The 17,973-nt window shown below is 37.6% G+C and overlaps 1 protein-coding gene and 1 pseudogene across 1 annotated transcript; both read left to right on the plus strand.

Annotated features, from left to right (window-relative positions):
- The first annotated feature begins 2,445 nt into the window (after positions 1 to 2,445).
- On the plus strand, positions 2,446 to 6,118 carry LOC113652531 (extracellular calcium-sensing receptor-like). The gene is made up of 6 exons (XM_047822547.1): positions 2,446 to 2,773; positions 2,928 to 3,213; positions 3,637 to 4,386; positions 4,473 to 4,700; positions 4,864 to 4,987; positions 5,150 to 6,118. Exons 1-6 carry the CDS (start codon positions 2,580 to 2,582, stop codon positions 6,052 to 6,054), a joined length of 2,487 nt encoding a protein of 828 aa, XP_047678503.1. The 5' UTR covers positions 2,446 to 2,579; the 3' UTR covers positions 6,055 to 6,118.
- A 3,934-nt stretch (positions 6,119 to 10,052) lies between these two features.
- LOC113652532 lies at positions 10,053 to 15,804 on the plus strand (annotated as a pseudogene).
- The last annotated feature ends 2,169 nt before the right edge of the window (positions 15,805 to 17,973 follow it).

Below are 17,973 nucleotides of genomic sequence, written 5' to 3' on the forward strand. Positions count from 1 at the left end.
TTGAGTGATTTCGAGCACATCATCGAAGAGATACCACATCAAGTCATCTTTTGGAGCCCAGAAGAACCTGTTGACACCTACACGGTGCATACACTTTACCAGGGCATGCGTTTCATCTGTCTCCATGATGATCCCAGGAGAAAGGTCATTGTCATATTTAAGCATGCACCACTTCCCAATGAGATCTCAACTTTCCCAAGCAATTGCTTCTGTTGGCACCTTTTGGGCTGTCATGTTAAAAGTAAAATGATTTGTTGTGAAGCATTGACATCTCAGCTGCTTTTGCGTGGAGCACATGCAACTTATTTCCCGTTAAAGGATTTCTCCTGGACTGGATGTGACCACTTGGTAGGTTTTCATTGTGGATGGCACTGGTGGATTCTTGCCTTTCATCTTTTCCAATGCCTGCTCAACAGCTTCAGATGATACATAAAATCATCAACATGACTTAACAGTTCTAGATATTTCAGTTAGGGCCTTATATAGCTCATGGGCATCGGGTATGTCACGGCCATTGGTCACCAGCTTGTCTGCTGTTCTTTTCAAGGTTCCCCCAACACTGTCAGGGGACCCCTTGCCATGGCTTGCCTCAAAAAAGTTCCTCGTTCCACCCTTTAGACCTTGTCTTGCTTTCTCTTGCTTTCTCTTATCTTCTTGTTCTGCTTCCTCCACTTTTTATGCAGCTGACGCTTACCTCTCTCACTTAGATCACTAATCTTCTTCTTTTTTCCTTGCTCTACGTCCCGTCTCCATCTCTGACGCTCACTCTTTAGATATTTTTGCTTCCTCTCAGGATCAGCATCCCAAATGTTATTAAATGTAACATTCTTCATTAAACACAGATAGTGAGTGGGTGAGTGGTTGAGTGAGTGAGTGAGTGAGTGAGTGAGTGGGTGACATAGTGAGTGAGTGACATAGTGAGTGAGTGACATAGTGAGTGAAAGAGAGAGTGAGTGAAAAAGAGAGTGATTGAGTGACATAGTGATTGAGTGATTGTGTGACATACTGTAGTGAGTGAATGAATAAACAAAACAGGGTTAACAGATACAAAATATTAACCTATATCAGAATCCTTGATTTCACACATCTTCACATTCAAATGGGAAGCAGAACCACCCCGTCACATTCCTTACCACCCCGTCACAATAAAACATGTGACGGGGTGGTATGTGACGGGGTGGTAAATATCATCCCAAAATGGCCGCATGTCTCCCATGTGGTCAAGTTCCTCACCATGCATACTTGCATTCTATCTTAAATATAATTTTATTTGCATTAATAATGTTAAAAATATATAAAAATTAGTTTTCCCTCCCTATCTTGCGTGACGGGGTGGTTGGTTTGAGCTTGACGGAAGCTGCCTAACATGAAAAATCAACAAATAAAGAATGTAGAGGAATGTCAGTACTTGACTGTTTTTGTACTTGGTGGCAACAAGGCTCCAGTGATGTCACTTCTGCTTTGTGATGTCATTTATTGCAACAGTACATTATTTATTGATAAAACAAGTTAGTGTGACGGGGTGGTAAATCAAATTGAAGGACGCACACAAATCATAAAATATTTACAAAAAAATAAGGTTTATTTTGAATAAAATATATCTTATGTGAAAAGGGACACAAATATAATTCTGAAAATAATATCTTTTTAAAAAAAATACATAACTAATTTGGTGATATTTTAGATGCAAATGTCATGTTGGTCAACATGGACATGTGAAAATGGCTATGTACTAATGCAAAATTATTAAAAATAGTATGTTATTCTTTAAGAATAGTGTTTTTATGATATATCATGTTAACAAGAACACTTCAATGAATAACTTTAAGCTTTGTAAGCACATTTTGGGACATTTTTGTGCCTTATGCATCTCATCAAATGTTGCGGACCCAAATGGCACCCGTTTCGTAGAATGACTCATATATAATTATATTATATTATTATATCATAGTCCATATAGCTCTTATACTCCCTATAACTCGTACACGACCTAATGCCGATATACAATATTACAGCTCAACACTATTACAACATCCGGCCTACCCCCATATAGTGGTAATAGTTCATAGAATAAGAGCACACACCCAAATTTTCCCACAAGAGGATCAAAGACGAAACTAAACTAGGACAAGAGTACACTGACGATGACAAAATGTCCGGGCTGAGTCCTGACACTAATATACAATATATAGGCTTCTAGTTTTTACCAAAGTGGCCTAGGAATAATATAATAGGAGCACACCCACATTTCAATGATCACACAAATGATTGAATGAACACACATTTTCACCACACTGTTTGAGAGTTCATGCAGGCCCAGCATATACAGTACAAACTGAGATAGTGTCTAAAATAAATGTATTTTGAATTCATTTAATTAATAACTGAATTAATAACAACAGAAATAACTGAGAGTTGCAGGCAGCATTCTGTCTTTCAGTGACATCACAAATGTCACCAGCTCTTTGATTTGTCCAACCCAAATTGTCATACCCAGAAGACTCAGAGCATGTCAATAAATATATCATGAAGATATCATTTTCAGAGTAACGCAGCAAAAGCAGTGGAAACACTTTGTGATGTTATTCCTAATACTACTCTGTTCTCTTAGCCTGGCAACAGGAGAATATTGCCGTGTGCTGGAAAACCCAGCAAATCCTCTGCTGTCTAAAGATGGAGATGTGATAATTGGAGCTATCTTTTCAATACATAAGGAAACACAGATGCGGTCATTAACATACACTGAAAAACCTCAACCTTTAATCTGCAATAGGTTTGTCATAGTGGACACTTTAACATAATAGTGTTTTTGGGAAGTGTACAATTGTGTGCTTTGTAATAATTTGCATTTATTTGTTATATAACTTTACTTTTCATTTTGTAAAAAATAATTTGAAATTTCATATGATTTTCATGTATATTTGTAGCATTGACCCAGGTGAATTACGCCTTGCTCAGTCTGTGACTTTTACAATTGATGAAATCAACAGAAACAAAGGCTTGCTCCCAAATATCACAGTTGGTTACAGGATTTATGACAACTGTCTATCAGGTTTGTTAGCCATGAATGCAGCCTTGGCTTTTATGACTGGTCATGACACAACAGCAGATGGCTGCTCTGGACAAGCAGCAGTACAAGCCATCATAGGAGAATCAGAGTCTACTCCTACTGTAGCACTCGCACAAACTACAGGACCTTTTCAGATGCCAGTGGTAAGAAGCAAGTTATTTAATTATTGTTTAATAACAATTACTTTTATATACTTTAAATGTGCATATGAGATGATAGACATTTAATCAATTAAGTCATTATATATTTATTTTTAGTTATTTATTTAATTATCAATTCTTGTATCTGAGGCATTATATATTTATTGTCTATTTAGTAAATCTATTTGCTATTTATTCTTTGAATTAGAATTGAAACTCAATATTTGTTTTCTTTAGTATCCTCAGGTTATTCTACCTATCAAGATAATTTACACATGTATACAGTATAATTAGATGTATAGTACTTCATACATAAGCTTTTGATTTTGTCTCTTTGGAAACATTGGAAGTTGGAGAACATGTGTTGATGTAAGAGGCACAGAAACAAATGGGCCTTGTGTTTTTTCCCTGTCTTTCTTTCTTCAGGTAAGCCCTTCTGCCACATGTGAATGTCTGAGCAACAGAAAAATATACCCATATTTCTTCAGGACAATACCAAGTGACTACTACCAGGGTAGAGCTCTGGCATATTTGGTCAAGCACTTTGGCTGGACTTGGGTGGGTGCTTTGAACAGTGATAATGACTATGGGAACAATGGAATGGCTATTTTTCTGAAAACAGCCAAAGAGGAGGGAATATGTGTTGAGTATTCTGAGAAGTTTGACCGGTCAGTTCCTTCTAAAATGAAAAAAATTGCTGATATTATTAAGAAAGGCACAGCCAAAGTAATCATTGTATTTTTTGCCTACTTTGATATGACCATTCTAATAGAACATCTTATTCTAAATAATCTCACTGGCTACCAGATTATTGGGGTTGCATGGATTTCTGCTATCAGCCTACAAACACCAAGAAGTTTTACTGTACTTTCTGGATCTATTGGTTTTGATGTGGGAAAACTGAAAATTGCTGGGTTTGCTGAATATGCTCTTAATGAATTTTGGCAAAAAGATTTCCCTTGCTTGGATAAAGATGGAAAGGTTTCTCAGACTGAAAGCTACTGCAGCAAATATGAAGATATAATTTACTTTAAAAACATTAGTAAAGATATTACAGACCTGAGATATGCAAATAATGTCTACAATGCAATTTATGCTGTGGCACATTCTCTACACAGCCTGTTGAGATGCACAGAAAAGAGTTGTGAGAAAGAGAAAAAAATACAATCATGGCAGGTAACACAAAGAAGATAAGCAAAGCAGATCAAATCAACAGCTGAAATTATCCTGAATTTAATACTTGTTTTCTTTTTAATTTAAAGGTTGTTGAGTCTCTAAAAAATGTAAATTTTACCAGTAAAATTGGAGACCATATTTTACTCGACAGCACTGGGGCAAAGTCTGCAAAGTATGATGTGGTGAACTGGCAACGAGGATTCAATGGAGAAGTGGAATTTAAGGTTGTGGGCTATTATGATGCCTCTCTGCCAGCTGGACAGCAATTTGTACTTAATCATGAAGATATATTCTGGGCTGGTGAGAAAAGAGAGGTGAATAAATTATTTGCAATTTCAAAGTAACTGAAAAATATCATCGGGCACGGTGGCCTAGGGGTTAGCACGTTTGCCTCACATCTCCAGGGTTGGGGCTTTGATTCCCTTATTATAAAACCTTATTATTCCAAGGTAATAGCCAAAATATATTGTATTTTAGAAGCCGAGGTCGGTGTGCAGTGAGAGCTGTCCTCCAGGAACCAGGAAAGCTGCACAGAAAGGAAGGCCTGTCTGCTGCTATGACTGTATACCATGTGCAGAAGGAGAGATCAGTAACCAGACAGGTAATTTCAGCATAACTAAAATTCTAAGAGAATTTGTTAAATATACTTTCTGTATCCTTATATTATTATTCAGGATACAGTTCCTTATTGATGGTATTAATAAATAAAATCATAATAAAATATTTTTCCTTCCTAATGATAATAACCTTAATTATTTTGCAGATTCAAATAACTGTGAGCAGTGTCCAGAAGAATATTGGTCTAATGCTCTCAAAGATAAATGTGTTTTAAAGGTTGTAGAGTTTCTTTCATTTACAGAGGTCATGGGGATAATACTGGTGTTTTTTTCCTTGCTTGGAGCTACATTAACTGTGTTAGTAGCTATTTTATTTCTTATAGAAAAAGACACTCCCATTGTTAAAGCCAACAACTCTGAGCTTAGCTTCCTGCTGCTGTTCTCTCTGACTCTGTGTTTCCTCTGTTCACTTACTTTCATTGGACAGCCCTCTGATTGGTCCTGTATGCTGCGTCACACAGCGTTTGGGATCACCTTTGTCCTCTGTATCTCCTGTGTTCTGGGGAAAACAGTAGTGGTGTTAGTGGCTTTCAGGGCCACACTTCCAGGAAGTAATATCATGAAATGGTTTGGGCCTCGACAGCAGAGACTCAGTGTACTTGCCTTCACTCTCATGCAGGTTCTTATCTGTGTACTTTGGTTAACAGTTTCTCCTCCTTTCCCATACAAAAACATGAACTACTACAAGGAAAAGATCATATTAGAATGTAGTTTGGGCTCAGCTATAGGTTTCTGGGCTGTTTTGGGTTATATAGGTGTTCTTGCTTTCCTGTGCTTTGTTTTAGCTTTTCTAGCTCGGAAGCTGCCTGATAATTTTAATGAAGCTAAATTCATTACATTCAGCATACTGATATTCTGTGCAGTTTGGATTACTTTTATTCCAGCTTATGTGAGTTCACCTGGAAAATACACTGTAGCTGTGGAGATATTTGCTATTTTGGCCTCCAGTTTTGCTCTACTATTCTGTATATTTACACCTAAATGTTATATTATTCTGTTTAAACCTGAACTGAACACAAAGAAAAATATGATGGGGAAAATTGCATCTTAATCACTATGAGAAACAAACTGTCAAACATATGCATTGTCATTTTTGCTAAAGATCGTTGAACTTGGAGACATAATTAACTAATTAATATTTACAAAATGTCTAATATACTTAATTTAATTAAATCTAATATGTATATGCTTTTTACCTGATTAAACTAATCATGCAAAAATCTCAACTGTGTCTTATTACTCTATGTTCAGCAACATGCATGTTTGTAATCATAGATCTAATACAAGTGCTTGTCCCAGTGCACATTAGCATAAACCAACCCAACCAAGCAAACAACAAACAAGGAAATAAATACATGATGAGTAAAAAGGCATCTAAACCCTTTAAAAAAAAACCAAATTGGACAAACATATACATTCCCTGCTGAAAAATCCAGCATAAACCAGCATGAATTCCATGCTGGTCAAGGCTGGTTTTTACTGGTTCATGCTGGTATAGTGCTGGTATAATGCTGGTCAGTGCACGTATAGTGTTGGTATAGTGCTGGTATAGCTGGGTGGCCAGCACACCAGCATCCCAGGCTGGTCGGCCAGCACACTAGCAAGCAACACCTAATGCTGGACCAGCATAAAACCATCCCAAGCTGGTCCCAGCATGCAAAACATACCTTATGCTGGACCAGCAATGCTGTTTTTTTTTTGCTGAAGAATGTTGAACTTGGACACATAATGTCAAACATAATCAACTCATTAGTATTTAGAAAATATCTCATTTTCATCATTGAATTAAAAAATCTATATTCACCATATTCAATATAACCTATTCTATAGAATATATCTTATGTACTATTTTTTGTAATTATGTAACTCAATTATCTCATTGGCCCAAACAAGTTTGTGATATGTTAATGTCCATGAAAAAAGAGAAGTTTAAAAATTAATAAGAGTAGAGTGCTATCTTCTCATAGTAATCATCCCATTTTGTATTAGCATAACCCAATAATTCCTCCAACTAACCAATCAACCAGTGAACATGCAAATGAATTCATATATGATGACAGAAAAAAAATCTAACCACAATAGATGTGAATAGTCAGTGGGAATTGCATATCAGATCGGTTGAGGCCTGATTAACAACGATCGCCACAGGCACTGTTGACATACAGGGTGACGGCAGAAATTGGACTACTGTTGGTCGAGGAAGGAAAGGAGGATGAAGGTTTCATAGACAGAGAGAAAAGAGGAATGTTAGGACTATAGGTCCAAGAATTGAGACTATTAACAGGGAAATGACAATGACAGGCAAAGATAAAGATAGGCGGACATGATGGAGAGAAGCAAGGTAGATATACTGTGTGTGTAGGAGATGAGGTGAAAGGGAAGCAAAGTATGTAGTATTGGAGGGATACACAAACTGTCTTATTATGGTATTGATAGGAAGGGAAATGGGGTAGGAGTGATCCTGAAAGATGAGATTGCTAAGCAGATGGAAATGGCTGTAGTTAACACATTCCCAGAGAGAAAGGAACATAGAGTTACATATAAGAGTGGAGGTAGGAGTATGCAGTTAGACTACTTTATATGTAGGTGAGGCAATCTGAGAGAGTTTAGTGACTGCAAGATGGTGGTACGAGACAGTGTAGCCAGGCAGTGATGGTGATGGATGGTTATCATTTCCTTTAAAAATGCATCTACTATGGTCTCCCTCAGAACATTAGGGGAACACTAGACTGATAGTTAAGCCCACAAGGTCAAGCATTAGGAAACGATTCTCACACAATATACCCAATATACTTATTTAGACTGGTTCAGATATGGGAGCTGGAGCATGTGGAATTATGGGTGTGGTGGTTCTGTGAAGATTGTCCATACAGATAGAGGAAAGTGCAAAAAGCAAAGAAATCATAGAGATCACCTCTGGGTTTGACTGGGACCCCAGACAAAGGGGTCACATTAATTGAAAAATAAAAAGCCTGGTTAAGTGCCAGAGACAAAACATGCTCCTCATATAACTGCCACCTGCGTGCTGAATGGACAGCACCATTTTGTGTTAAAAATAACAAAGAAGCACAAAGTTCAAGGTGGGGTAGTAGAAACACACACAACTGGTAGCCAATTAGTGTGGCTGTAATACCTACCCTCTAGTAGAACTAGGAAAACTACACTACGTGTTATGTGACCACTGTGCCATCCACGGCACACCACCACTAGGAGACGAGGCTGCATTAACTTCATTGTAACATTTAAGCATTAAATCCTCTAAATACACAGTTATATTATATATTGTTTGAAAGCTTAGACTCTCAGGATTCAATTAAGCCCACACACAAAGCATAATATGATTTATTGCAGTCATAATAATTCAATCCAATTTTATAGTCACCTGAACTAGGCGGCGCTAGTCCAATTGTTTACTTACCTTTAAATGCTTCCCTTTCTTCACTGGGGTAATATTTTCCAAAACAAATGCTTGTAAAAAAATCCTCAAGAGTCCAAGGAACTGGAATATGTAAGCCTTTTAATCCAAAACGCTTTGCTCGCCTCACAAATATTATGTTTTTGACCGAAAACTGTAAACAGCAGTTCATTCCGTTCATTTTTCGGCTCTCACTTCTCCTAGGCTTATAAAACTACACTGTGGCATCAGATCTGTAGTCCAGGGTCTAATGAATCAAACAAGCCCTCACATGAGCCAATCGGCGCCTGTAGTGCAGAGATAGATGGCTGAGAAGCCAATGATGTCTCTCGATCCTAGGTGGGACACCCTCCCTTTGACTGACAATTGCTCCCTCCAGTAGCGATTTCATGATCCGGGACATTTACAGCTCTTTAGATAATAAGGAGATGATTCCAACGGTATGCAACATGACACATCTGTGAAGGGCGGGCTGTGCAGTACAGGCTGCAAAAAAGTTTTATTGCGCAATTCTCAAACATTTCACACTATCACGCCTCAGGGTGTCAGGTTACAGGCCTTTTTTTTTTACAGCAGGCTTCTAGGCAGAGAGGTTCTCTTTGTTTTAGGCCTTTTAAACTGAGCATGCAGTCTGTTAATACAGTAGACAGTAGACAGTAGTTATACAGTTATACAGTAGACAAGTAAACAAGAAAAACATGAACGGACGGATATGTCCGTAGAAAAATATTCATATAAAATCCATTTTTGAGTCTTTTGACTTGAATTACTTTTTGAGTCTTTTGACTTGAAGAACCTGAGGGTCATAGCCAACACATGTGGCTATGACCCTCAGTTGTTGTTTACCTCCCATCATTAAATACAGCAATGTATTTAATCAGTTTATCAGTAAACAACTCGGACAGAAATCAAAACCCTCCACTCTAGCCACTGTAACTTTGTGTCAGTAGGCCTAGAATCACCCTAGGGCTAACCCTAACCCTAACCCTAACCCTACTTGTATCTGAAACTAGAGAATCTCTTCTTTCCAATGAGACCAGGCTCACCTCTGTGTGTCAAAGTATGTGGGAGCTATACCACTTTTTAGGTGGGTAGGTCATGTAGGCGAAAATCATGAAAATAGGGGGCGATCACATAACAGGTTTTAAATATGTAACCCGGCTCCCTGAGAAGGGAATGAGATGCTGCATCATGGCTGACACTATGGGAACGCTCCTTGTGGAAGTGGTGTCTGAAGCTCTGTATAAAAGGTTCAGGTTATATAACCTGATAAGGGTGTGCGAAAGGACCAACCCGGCACAGTACAAATCTGCTAGCCAGAGTACTGGACAAGGTGACACACCTAGTGGAACAAGCTATAATTGCTAGAAATCCATACAGTGTGCCACAAAGGCCAATGAGATAGCTACCACTATCCTGTGTCGTGGAAGTTCTGAGGTTCGAGAGATTTTAAAGTATAAAGTATCACACTGGTAGACATGGGCAAGAGTAAAAAAGGTTTCACAATTTATTGTGTTCAGCTGCGCAGCAGGACCAAACTGCATATAGCATGGGAGATGAAGTGCCACGATCATTGATTAAATCAAGATTTTATAGATATGTAAAAGCAAAACATCATCAATCATTGGCTCAAAATGACCGCATCCTCATCTCCTAAACAAGCTAATCTGGACCGGCCAAGGTCTGCTAGAAGGCCTACTAGAAGATTTACTGGAAGTTGTTTATGCCTAAGTCCCAAACAACTCGTTTCCAGTCCCCACTGCCCTTGTCATAATCTAAGAAAACAACTGCTGACAATGTCAGTTTCTAGCAACAACTGCTGACAATGTCAGTTTCTAGCCACTACAGATACAAGGTAAAAGCATAGAAGGACAAAGCCTTATAAACATCTTTAGATTAGAATTTTCCACTACACCTGCATAAGGTGCTGCTTGGAGACTGGATTGCTTTTGTTGCAGCCACTGAAGCAGTTGAAAGGGAGAGGATTTACCCCACATGCTCAAGTAATAAGTATAAAATCTGAGAACCAGAACTCTGCACAGATGGCAAAGATGTGCACTTTGTTGTAAAAAAATCTTAGTAGAAATAATTAAAATATTATTCCTTACAATACTATAACCAAAGTAAAGTATTAGGCCTTACAAAATATTACAATTGCTGTCATAAGACATATGTAGGTGATGTTGTAGGCCAAAGATGTTTATTGCAACCAGATTCGGGGCTGTCAGGCCTAGTCAGTCTGAGCACATTTGTAATAACAACTTGTTATGTAGAAGGGAAAAGACCATTGTTCCCAGACCTTATCTCATAAATTGTTATGGAAAATGAAGAATACCATGGTTCTCAGACCTTGGTCCATAGCAATAACATGTTATGTAGAATGAAAAAAACAGTGGTCCACAGACCATAGGCCCTGAAAAATAAGGGGAGGAAAATCCATAAATGGGCATGTGGTGCTCATAAACTTGTTGTGCAGACTGAAGAAGGCCCAGGTGTTTAGTCTGAGGTCATGAAAAATAAGGGGAGGAAAATCCATAAATGGGTATATGGGTGAAAGGTAATGGGAAATAAGGGGAAATTGGGTCAGTGTATTTAGAAAACATAGGAGGTAATGCTGGTAAATAAGGTGATATGGCACCTGGGCTCCTAGGAGCGCCAGGGTATATATTGAGAAGATATCTGAGGTTTTTTTTTGGTTCTTCGTGGGCGAAGGTGTGTGTGCGCGTGGGTGCGTGGGGGCGCGCGCGGGCCCGTGTCCGCGGGTCAAGGTGGGTGTTTTTAGTTTTGCAAGGACGTCGCGAGGGTTCTTGTTTTTCTTGATTGATTTTGCATGACATGCTCTTTTTGGGGGTTTTCATTTGTTACTTTTAATTTGGCAATTTGTTACTTTTAATTAGGCAACTTTGTTACTTTTAATTTGCCACATTTGTCACTTTTAATTTGGCAATTTCTCTTATAATTTGTTGGCTGATTGACCACAATAAAGAAGTTATTCTCATCCAGGTCTGAGGAGTTTTCTCAGTATTTTTGTAGTAATTATAGAGTTAACAGCTAAGTTTAACTAAAACAGTTTTTAGTAACCAAAAAGTCTAAGTGTGGAGATCACCCTGCGATGTGTCGACTTGGAGACCGGGTCTGAGTTCCGACAACTTTTTCACACAGACAAAAGTTTGGATTTTGTTTTGCCTTAATAATAAAAACCTTCATTTAAAAACTGCATGTTGTGTTTACTTGTGTTATCTTTGACTAATATTTAAATTAGTTTGATGATCTGAACCATTAAAGGTGGGGTGCACGATGTTTGAAAAATGCTTCAGAAAACTGAGTCAGGCCGAAAAACAAAATAAACGGGTAACGGAAAGGGGTGTGTCTTGTCAATATGCGGCAGAGAGAATGTTCAATGCACATGACTGACATCAGCTGAAAGCGATTGAAGCATTGACATGTCGGAAACTTGCCGTTACCTCTGCCTTGGGTTCTAGGTGTTGAACGTTGTCTTCCGCTTGAAACAGAGCTAAACCATTCACGGTACAACACACAGTACTACAAAAACACATTTGTATTACCATAGTATTACTAATTGAGTTCATTTATTGATAAAAATATCCCCTCGGCCAGCTGCCCCTCAGGAAATACCGATACAATCTTTGCCAAAGAAGCCAAGGAGCAATATCTATTCCCCTACTGGTGAGTGAACACATGCAAGAAATACAGCAATGCAAATAGATTTCTACACACAATTTTACAGCACATGCAAGCCCAGCATGTACAAGCCAACTTTGGAGGCTGTAAATACATTTTTGGATTATGATGAATTATTTTAACCAGACATAATTAAGACGTGTGTAGTATTCTGTCCCTCAATAACATCACCAAGCTCAGCACCTCTCTGATTTGTCAAAAATAAATTGCAATACCAAGAACTTCCACTGCATGTGAATAAATATATGAGGAACATAGAGGTTGAGGATTGATCCAGCAAAAGCAGTTGATAAACTTTGTGATGTTATTCCTTGCACTACTATTTTGTTGTTACCAGGCAAAGGGAGAATACTGCCATATTCTGGAACACCCAGAAACTCCTCTGCTTTCTAAAGATGGAGATGTGATAATTGGAGCTATCTTTTCAATACATCATGATACACAGATGCAGTCCCTGACATATACCGAAACACCTCAACGTTTAATCTGCATTAGGTTTGTTTTAATAGAAAGTGTGGCACTGTATTCATAATCTTTCATTTAAAATAAGTAAATTGACATGATATTTATGTATATTTGTAGAAGTGACCTCAGTGAATTACGCTTTGCTCAGACAGTAACTTTTGCAATTGAAGAAATCAACAGAAGCAACAGCTTGCTCCCAAATATCTCAATTGGTTACAAGATTTATGACAATTGTCTCTCAAGCTTGTTATCTATGAAAGCAGCCATGGCTTTTATGACTGGTCATGATAAAACAGCAGATGATGGCTGCTCTGGACAAGCAGTAGTACAAGCCATCATAGGAGAGTCAGAGTCTACTTCTACTATAGCACTCTCAAAAACTACAGGACCTTTTCATATCCCAATTGTAAGTAGTTATGCTTTTAATTATCATTAATTTACCGATTTAAATACTAGTTACAAAACAAACTTGAAATATACATAAAATTACTTTTATTAATTTATAGAAATGTCTTCAATATACATCTATTTAATCTATTTACTAATCATCATTTTGCCTTAAGAGAAGCTCAATTTCACCTTGTTACACAATTAAAATGAGGATGTAAATGATAGGAATTCTATTTAAGAGCCCTGAAGATGTGTGTGATTAACCTAGATATATATTGGTTTTTTTGAATGATATATTATGATATGGATGTGTTATTGGATGGCACAGTGGTGCACTGGTACCATTGGCACATCAAAGTAGCTTGGGCTACTCTGTACAGGATTTAGCATGTTCTTTCCATGTTTGAACCCTTTGAATTATGCAGCAAAAAGTTTTGTTTTACCTGTCACTCTGTTCTCAGATAAGTCATGCTGCCACATGTGAATGTCTGAGCAACAGAAAAGAGTATCCATCTTTCTTCAGAACCATAGCGAGTGACTACTACCAGAGTAGAGCTCTGGCATATTTGGTCAAGCACTTTGGCTGGTCTTGGGTGGGAGTAGTACACAGTGATAATGATTATGGAAACAGTGGAATGGCCATTTTTCTGCAAGCAGCCAAAGAGGAGGGAATATGTGTTGAGTACTCTGAGAAGTTTGACCGCTCAAATACTGAGAAAATCAAGAAAGTGTTCAATATTATTAAGCAAGGAACAGCCAAAGTAATTATAATTTTTCTTGCATATTTTGATATGAACATTCTAATAGATCACCTAATTTTAAACAATGCCACTGGCTACCAGATGATTGGTGTCGAGGCATGGATTTCTGCTGTTGACCTAGCAACTCCAGCAAGTTTCAGCATATTGGCCGGATCTATTGGATTTGATGTAGGAAAATTTAAAATTGCTGGGTTTGCTGATTATGCTGTTAATGGATTTTGGCAAAATGATTTCCCTTGCTTACATACAGAAGGAACAGTTTCTCAGACTAAAATCGACTGCAGCAAATATGAAGATGTGATTCACTTTAAAAACTATAGTGAAGACATATCAGAACTGAGATATGTAAATAACATCTACAATGCAGTTTATGCTGTGGCACATTCTCTACACAGCCTGTTGAGATGCAGAGAAGGTTCAGGTTGTGAGAAAGGCAAAACAATACAACCATGGCAGGTAACACAAAGAAGAGAAGCAAAAGAGGCAATATGATTGATAATGTAATGAAATTAATACTTGTTTCTTTTACATTTACAGGTTGTTGAGTCTCTAAAAAAGGTTAACTTCAACACTAAAATAGGAGACCATATTTTGTTCGACAGCACTGGGGCAACAGCTGCAAAGTATGATGTGGTGAACTGGCAACGAGGATTCAATGGAGAAGTGGAATTTAAGGTTGTGGGCTATTATGATGCCTCTCTGGCAGCTGGACAACAATTTGTTCTAAATGCTGAAGATATTATCTGGGCTGGAGAGAAAAGAGAGGTACACAAGTGTTTTACGTAAATATTACAGATCTTTAAAGCTGCATATAATGCAACATTAGTAAAAAAAAAAAAAATTATGGTAATTAAGTTTGTAGCTGTAAAATTTTGTTTATACTAGAAGCCGAGGTCTGTGTGCAGTGAGAGCTGTCCCCCAGGAACCAGGAAAGCTGCACAGAAAGGAAGGCCTGTCTGCTGCTATGACTGTATACCATGTGCAGAAGGCGAGATCAGTAACCAGACAGGTAATTTCAGCATGATCAAGTTTCAAAGAATATTTGTTAATTGTACATTCTGTGTCCTCCTTTTATTATTTAGGATACAGTTCCTCATTAATGGTATTTTTCCTTCCTAATAATAATAATAAGAATAACCATGATTATTTTGCAGATTCATATAACTGTGAGCAGTGTCCAGGAGAATATTGGTCTAATGCTGAGAGAGATAAATGTGTGTTAAAGGTTATTGAGTTTCTTTTATTTACAGAGGCTATGGGGATAATACTGGTATTTTTTTCCTTGCTTGGAGCTACATTAACTGTGTTAGTAGCTATTTTATTTCTAATAGAAAAGGATTCTCCCATTGTTAAAGCCAACAACTCTGAGCTGAGCTTCCTGTTGCTCTTCTCTCTGACTCTGTGTTTCCTCTGTTCACTTACTTTCATTGGTCGGCCCTCTCAGTGGTCCTGTATGCTGCGTCACACAGCATTCGGGATCACCTTTGTCCTCTGTATCTCCTGTGTTCTGGGGAAAACTGTAGTGGTGTTAATGGCCTTCAGGGCTACACTTCCAGGCAGTAATGTCATGAAATGGTTTGGGCCTCTACAGCAGAGACTCAGTGTACTCGCATTCACTCTCATACAGGTTCTTATCTGTGTACTTTGGTTAACAGTTTCTCCTCCTCTTCCCTACAAAAACATGAACTACTACAAGGAAAAGATTATATTAGAATGTAGCTTGGGCTCAGCTATAGGATTCTGGGCTGTATTGGGGTATATAGGAGTTCTAGCTTTCCTGTGCTTTGTTTTAGCTTTTCTAGCTAGGAAGCTGCCTGATAATTTTAATGAAGCTAAATTCATTACATTCAGCATACTGATATTCTGTGCAGTTTGGATTACTTTTATTCCAGCTTATGTGAGTTCACCTGGAAAATTCACTGTAGCTGTGGAGATATTTGCTATTTTGGCCTCCAGTTTTGCTCTGCTATTCTGTATATTTACACCTAAATGTTATATTATTTTGTTTAAACCTGAACTGAACACAAAGAAAAATATGATGGGGAAAATTGCATCTAAGTCACATTAAGAAACAAACTGTCAAACATATGCATTGTCATTTTTGCTAAAGAATGTTGAACTTGGAGACATAATTAACTAAATAATATTTACAAAATGTCTAATGTACTTAATTTAATTAAATTTATGCTTGGTACCTGATTAAACTAATCATGCAAAAATCTCAACTGTGTCTTATTTCTGTTCATAGAAATGTACTCTATGTTCAGCAACATGCATGTTTTTAATCATAAATCTAATACAAGTGCTTGTCCCAGTCTACATTAGCATAAACCAATCCAAACAAGCAAACAACAAACAAGGAAATAAATACATGATGAGTAAAAAGGCATCTAAACCCCTTTAAAAAACAAATTGGTCAAACATAGACATTGCCAATTTTGCTGAAAAATGTTGACCTTGGACACATACTGTCAAACATAATCAACTCATTAGTATTTACAAAATATCTGATTTTCGTCAGTGAATTAAATCTAATGTGTAATAATGAATAATGAGTAGAAATATGCCTGGGACCTGATTAAACTAAACATAAAAAAAATCTGAATTGTGTCTATTTTATTTTGAAAGAAAAATATATTCTATATTCGGCATATTCTATTGAATATACCTTATTCTATAGAATGTATCTTATATGTTATGTTTCTAATCATAAATGTAATTCAATTATCTCATTGGCACAAACAAGTTTGTGATGTGTTAATGTCCATGAAAAAAAGAGAAGTTTAAAAATTAATAAGAGAATTGTGCTATCTTCTCATAGTAATCATCCCATTTTATATTAGCATAACCCAATAAGTCCTCCAACTAACCAATCAACCAATGAACAATCAGAAAAATACATGTATGTCGACAGAAGAAAAATCTAACCACAATAGATGAGAATAGTCAGTGGGAATTGCATACCAGATCGGGTGAGGCCAGATTAACAATGATCGCCACGGCACAGTTGACATACAGGGTGCCGGCAGAAATTGGACTATTGTTGGTTGAGGAAGGAGAGGAGGATGAAGGTTTCATAGACAGAGAGAAAAGATGAAAGGTAGGAGTATAGGTCCAAGAATTTAGACTCTTATCCTACCTGTTTTCTTCAGGACAATTTAACCTCTGCTGGAAAGTTTAATGTGTCATAATGGTTTTTTCTCCCACATATTTGCCTGAAATTTACCAGGATTGTTCCAAATTATGAACTTTGCAAGTAAAATTAATTTTGTTTATTTTCATTGAACTCTGTGTTTGTACCAATAAACACTTTGCATCTTTTGTCCTTCCAGGTCAATTTGACCTCACCACATTTAGTTGGGCAATAGGTCACTCTTTTTCCCTTTTCAGTGCAATGAACATACATACAGACACAAAAATGCACACTATCACACGCAGCCACACACCACACACACACACACACACACACACACACACACACATACACACAAACACATACACAAATTGAGCATTGCATTTCATTAGACCTCCAGAAGAATAAAAAGCTACATATTTGTAAATATTTCACACTTTTGATATGCCTTTGCCTAGCAGAGGGCAAAATATGACCTACCGAAATGATGCTACACATGCACACACACACACACACACACACACACACACACACACACACACACACACACACACACACACACACACACACACACACACACAAGCATTGGGCATTGCAATTCATTAGGCCTCCAGACAAAACAAAAGCTGCTCATTTGTAAATATTTCACACTTGTTATACGCATTGTTCCAGCTGGTAGCAAAATCTGATCTACCAACAAGCTTCTTTCTCTCTCTCACACACACACACACACACACACACACACACACACACACACACACACACACACACACACACACAGTCAAAGCATTGGGCATTGCAATTCATTAGGCCTCCAGACAAAACAAAAGCTACTCATTTGTAAATATTTCACACTTGTTATACGCATTTGTCCAGCTGGTAGCAAAATCTGATCTACCAACAAGCTTCTCTCTCTCTCTCTCACACACACACACACACACACACACACACACACACACACACACACACACACACACACACACACACACACAGTCAAAGCATTGGGCATTGGTTTTCATTGGGCCTTCAGACAAAAAAAAAACTATGAGATATGCATTTACCCAGTAAGGGACAAGATAACAATAAACAATAACAAAAAAACCC

This window comes from Tachysurus fulvidraco, chromosome 13 (assembly GCF_022655615.1).
Source record: "Tachysurus fulvidraco isolate hzauxx_2018 chromosome 13, HZAU_PFXX_2.0, whole genome shotgun sequence".
Classification (NCBI taxonomy): Eukaryota; Metazoa; Chordata; class Actinopteri; order Siluriformes; family Bagridae; genus Tachysurus; species Tachysurus fulvidraco.

Excerpts from the sequence above, each read along its gene's own strand:
- LOC113652531 (XM_047822547.1), top strand. The coding sequence starts at position 2,580 with ATGTTATTCCTAATACTACTCTGTTCTCTTAGCCTGGCAACAGGAGAA. Across the intron at positions 4,387-4,472 it reads AAAAAATACAATCATGGCAG|GTTGTTGAGTCTCTAAAAAA; the intron begins GTAACACAAAGA and ends TTTAATTTAAAG. Across the intron at positions 4,701-4,863 it reads GGGCTGGTGAGAAAAGAGAG|AAGCCGAGGTCGGTGTGCAG; the intron begins GTGAATAAATTA and ends ATTGTATTTTAG.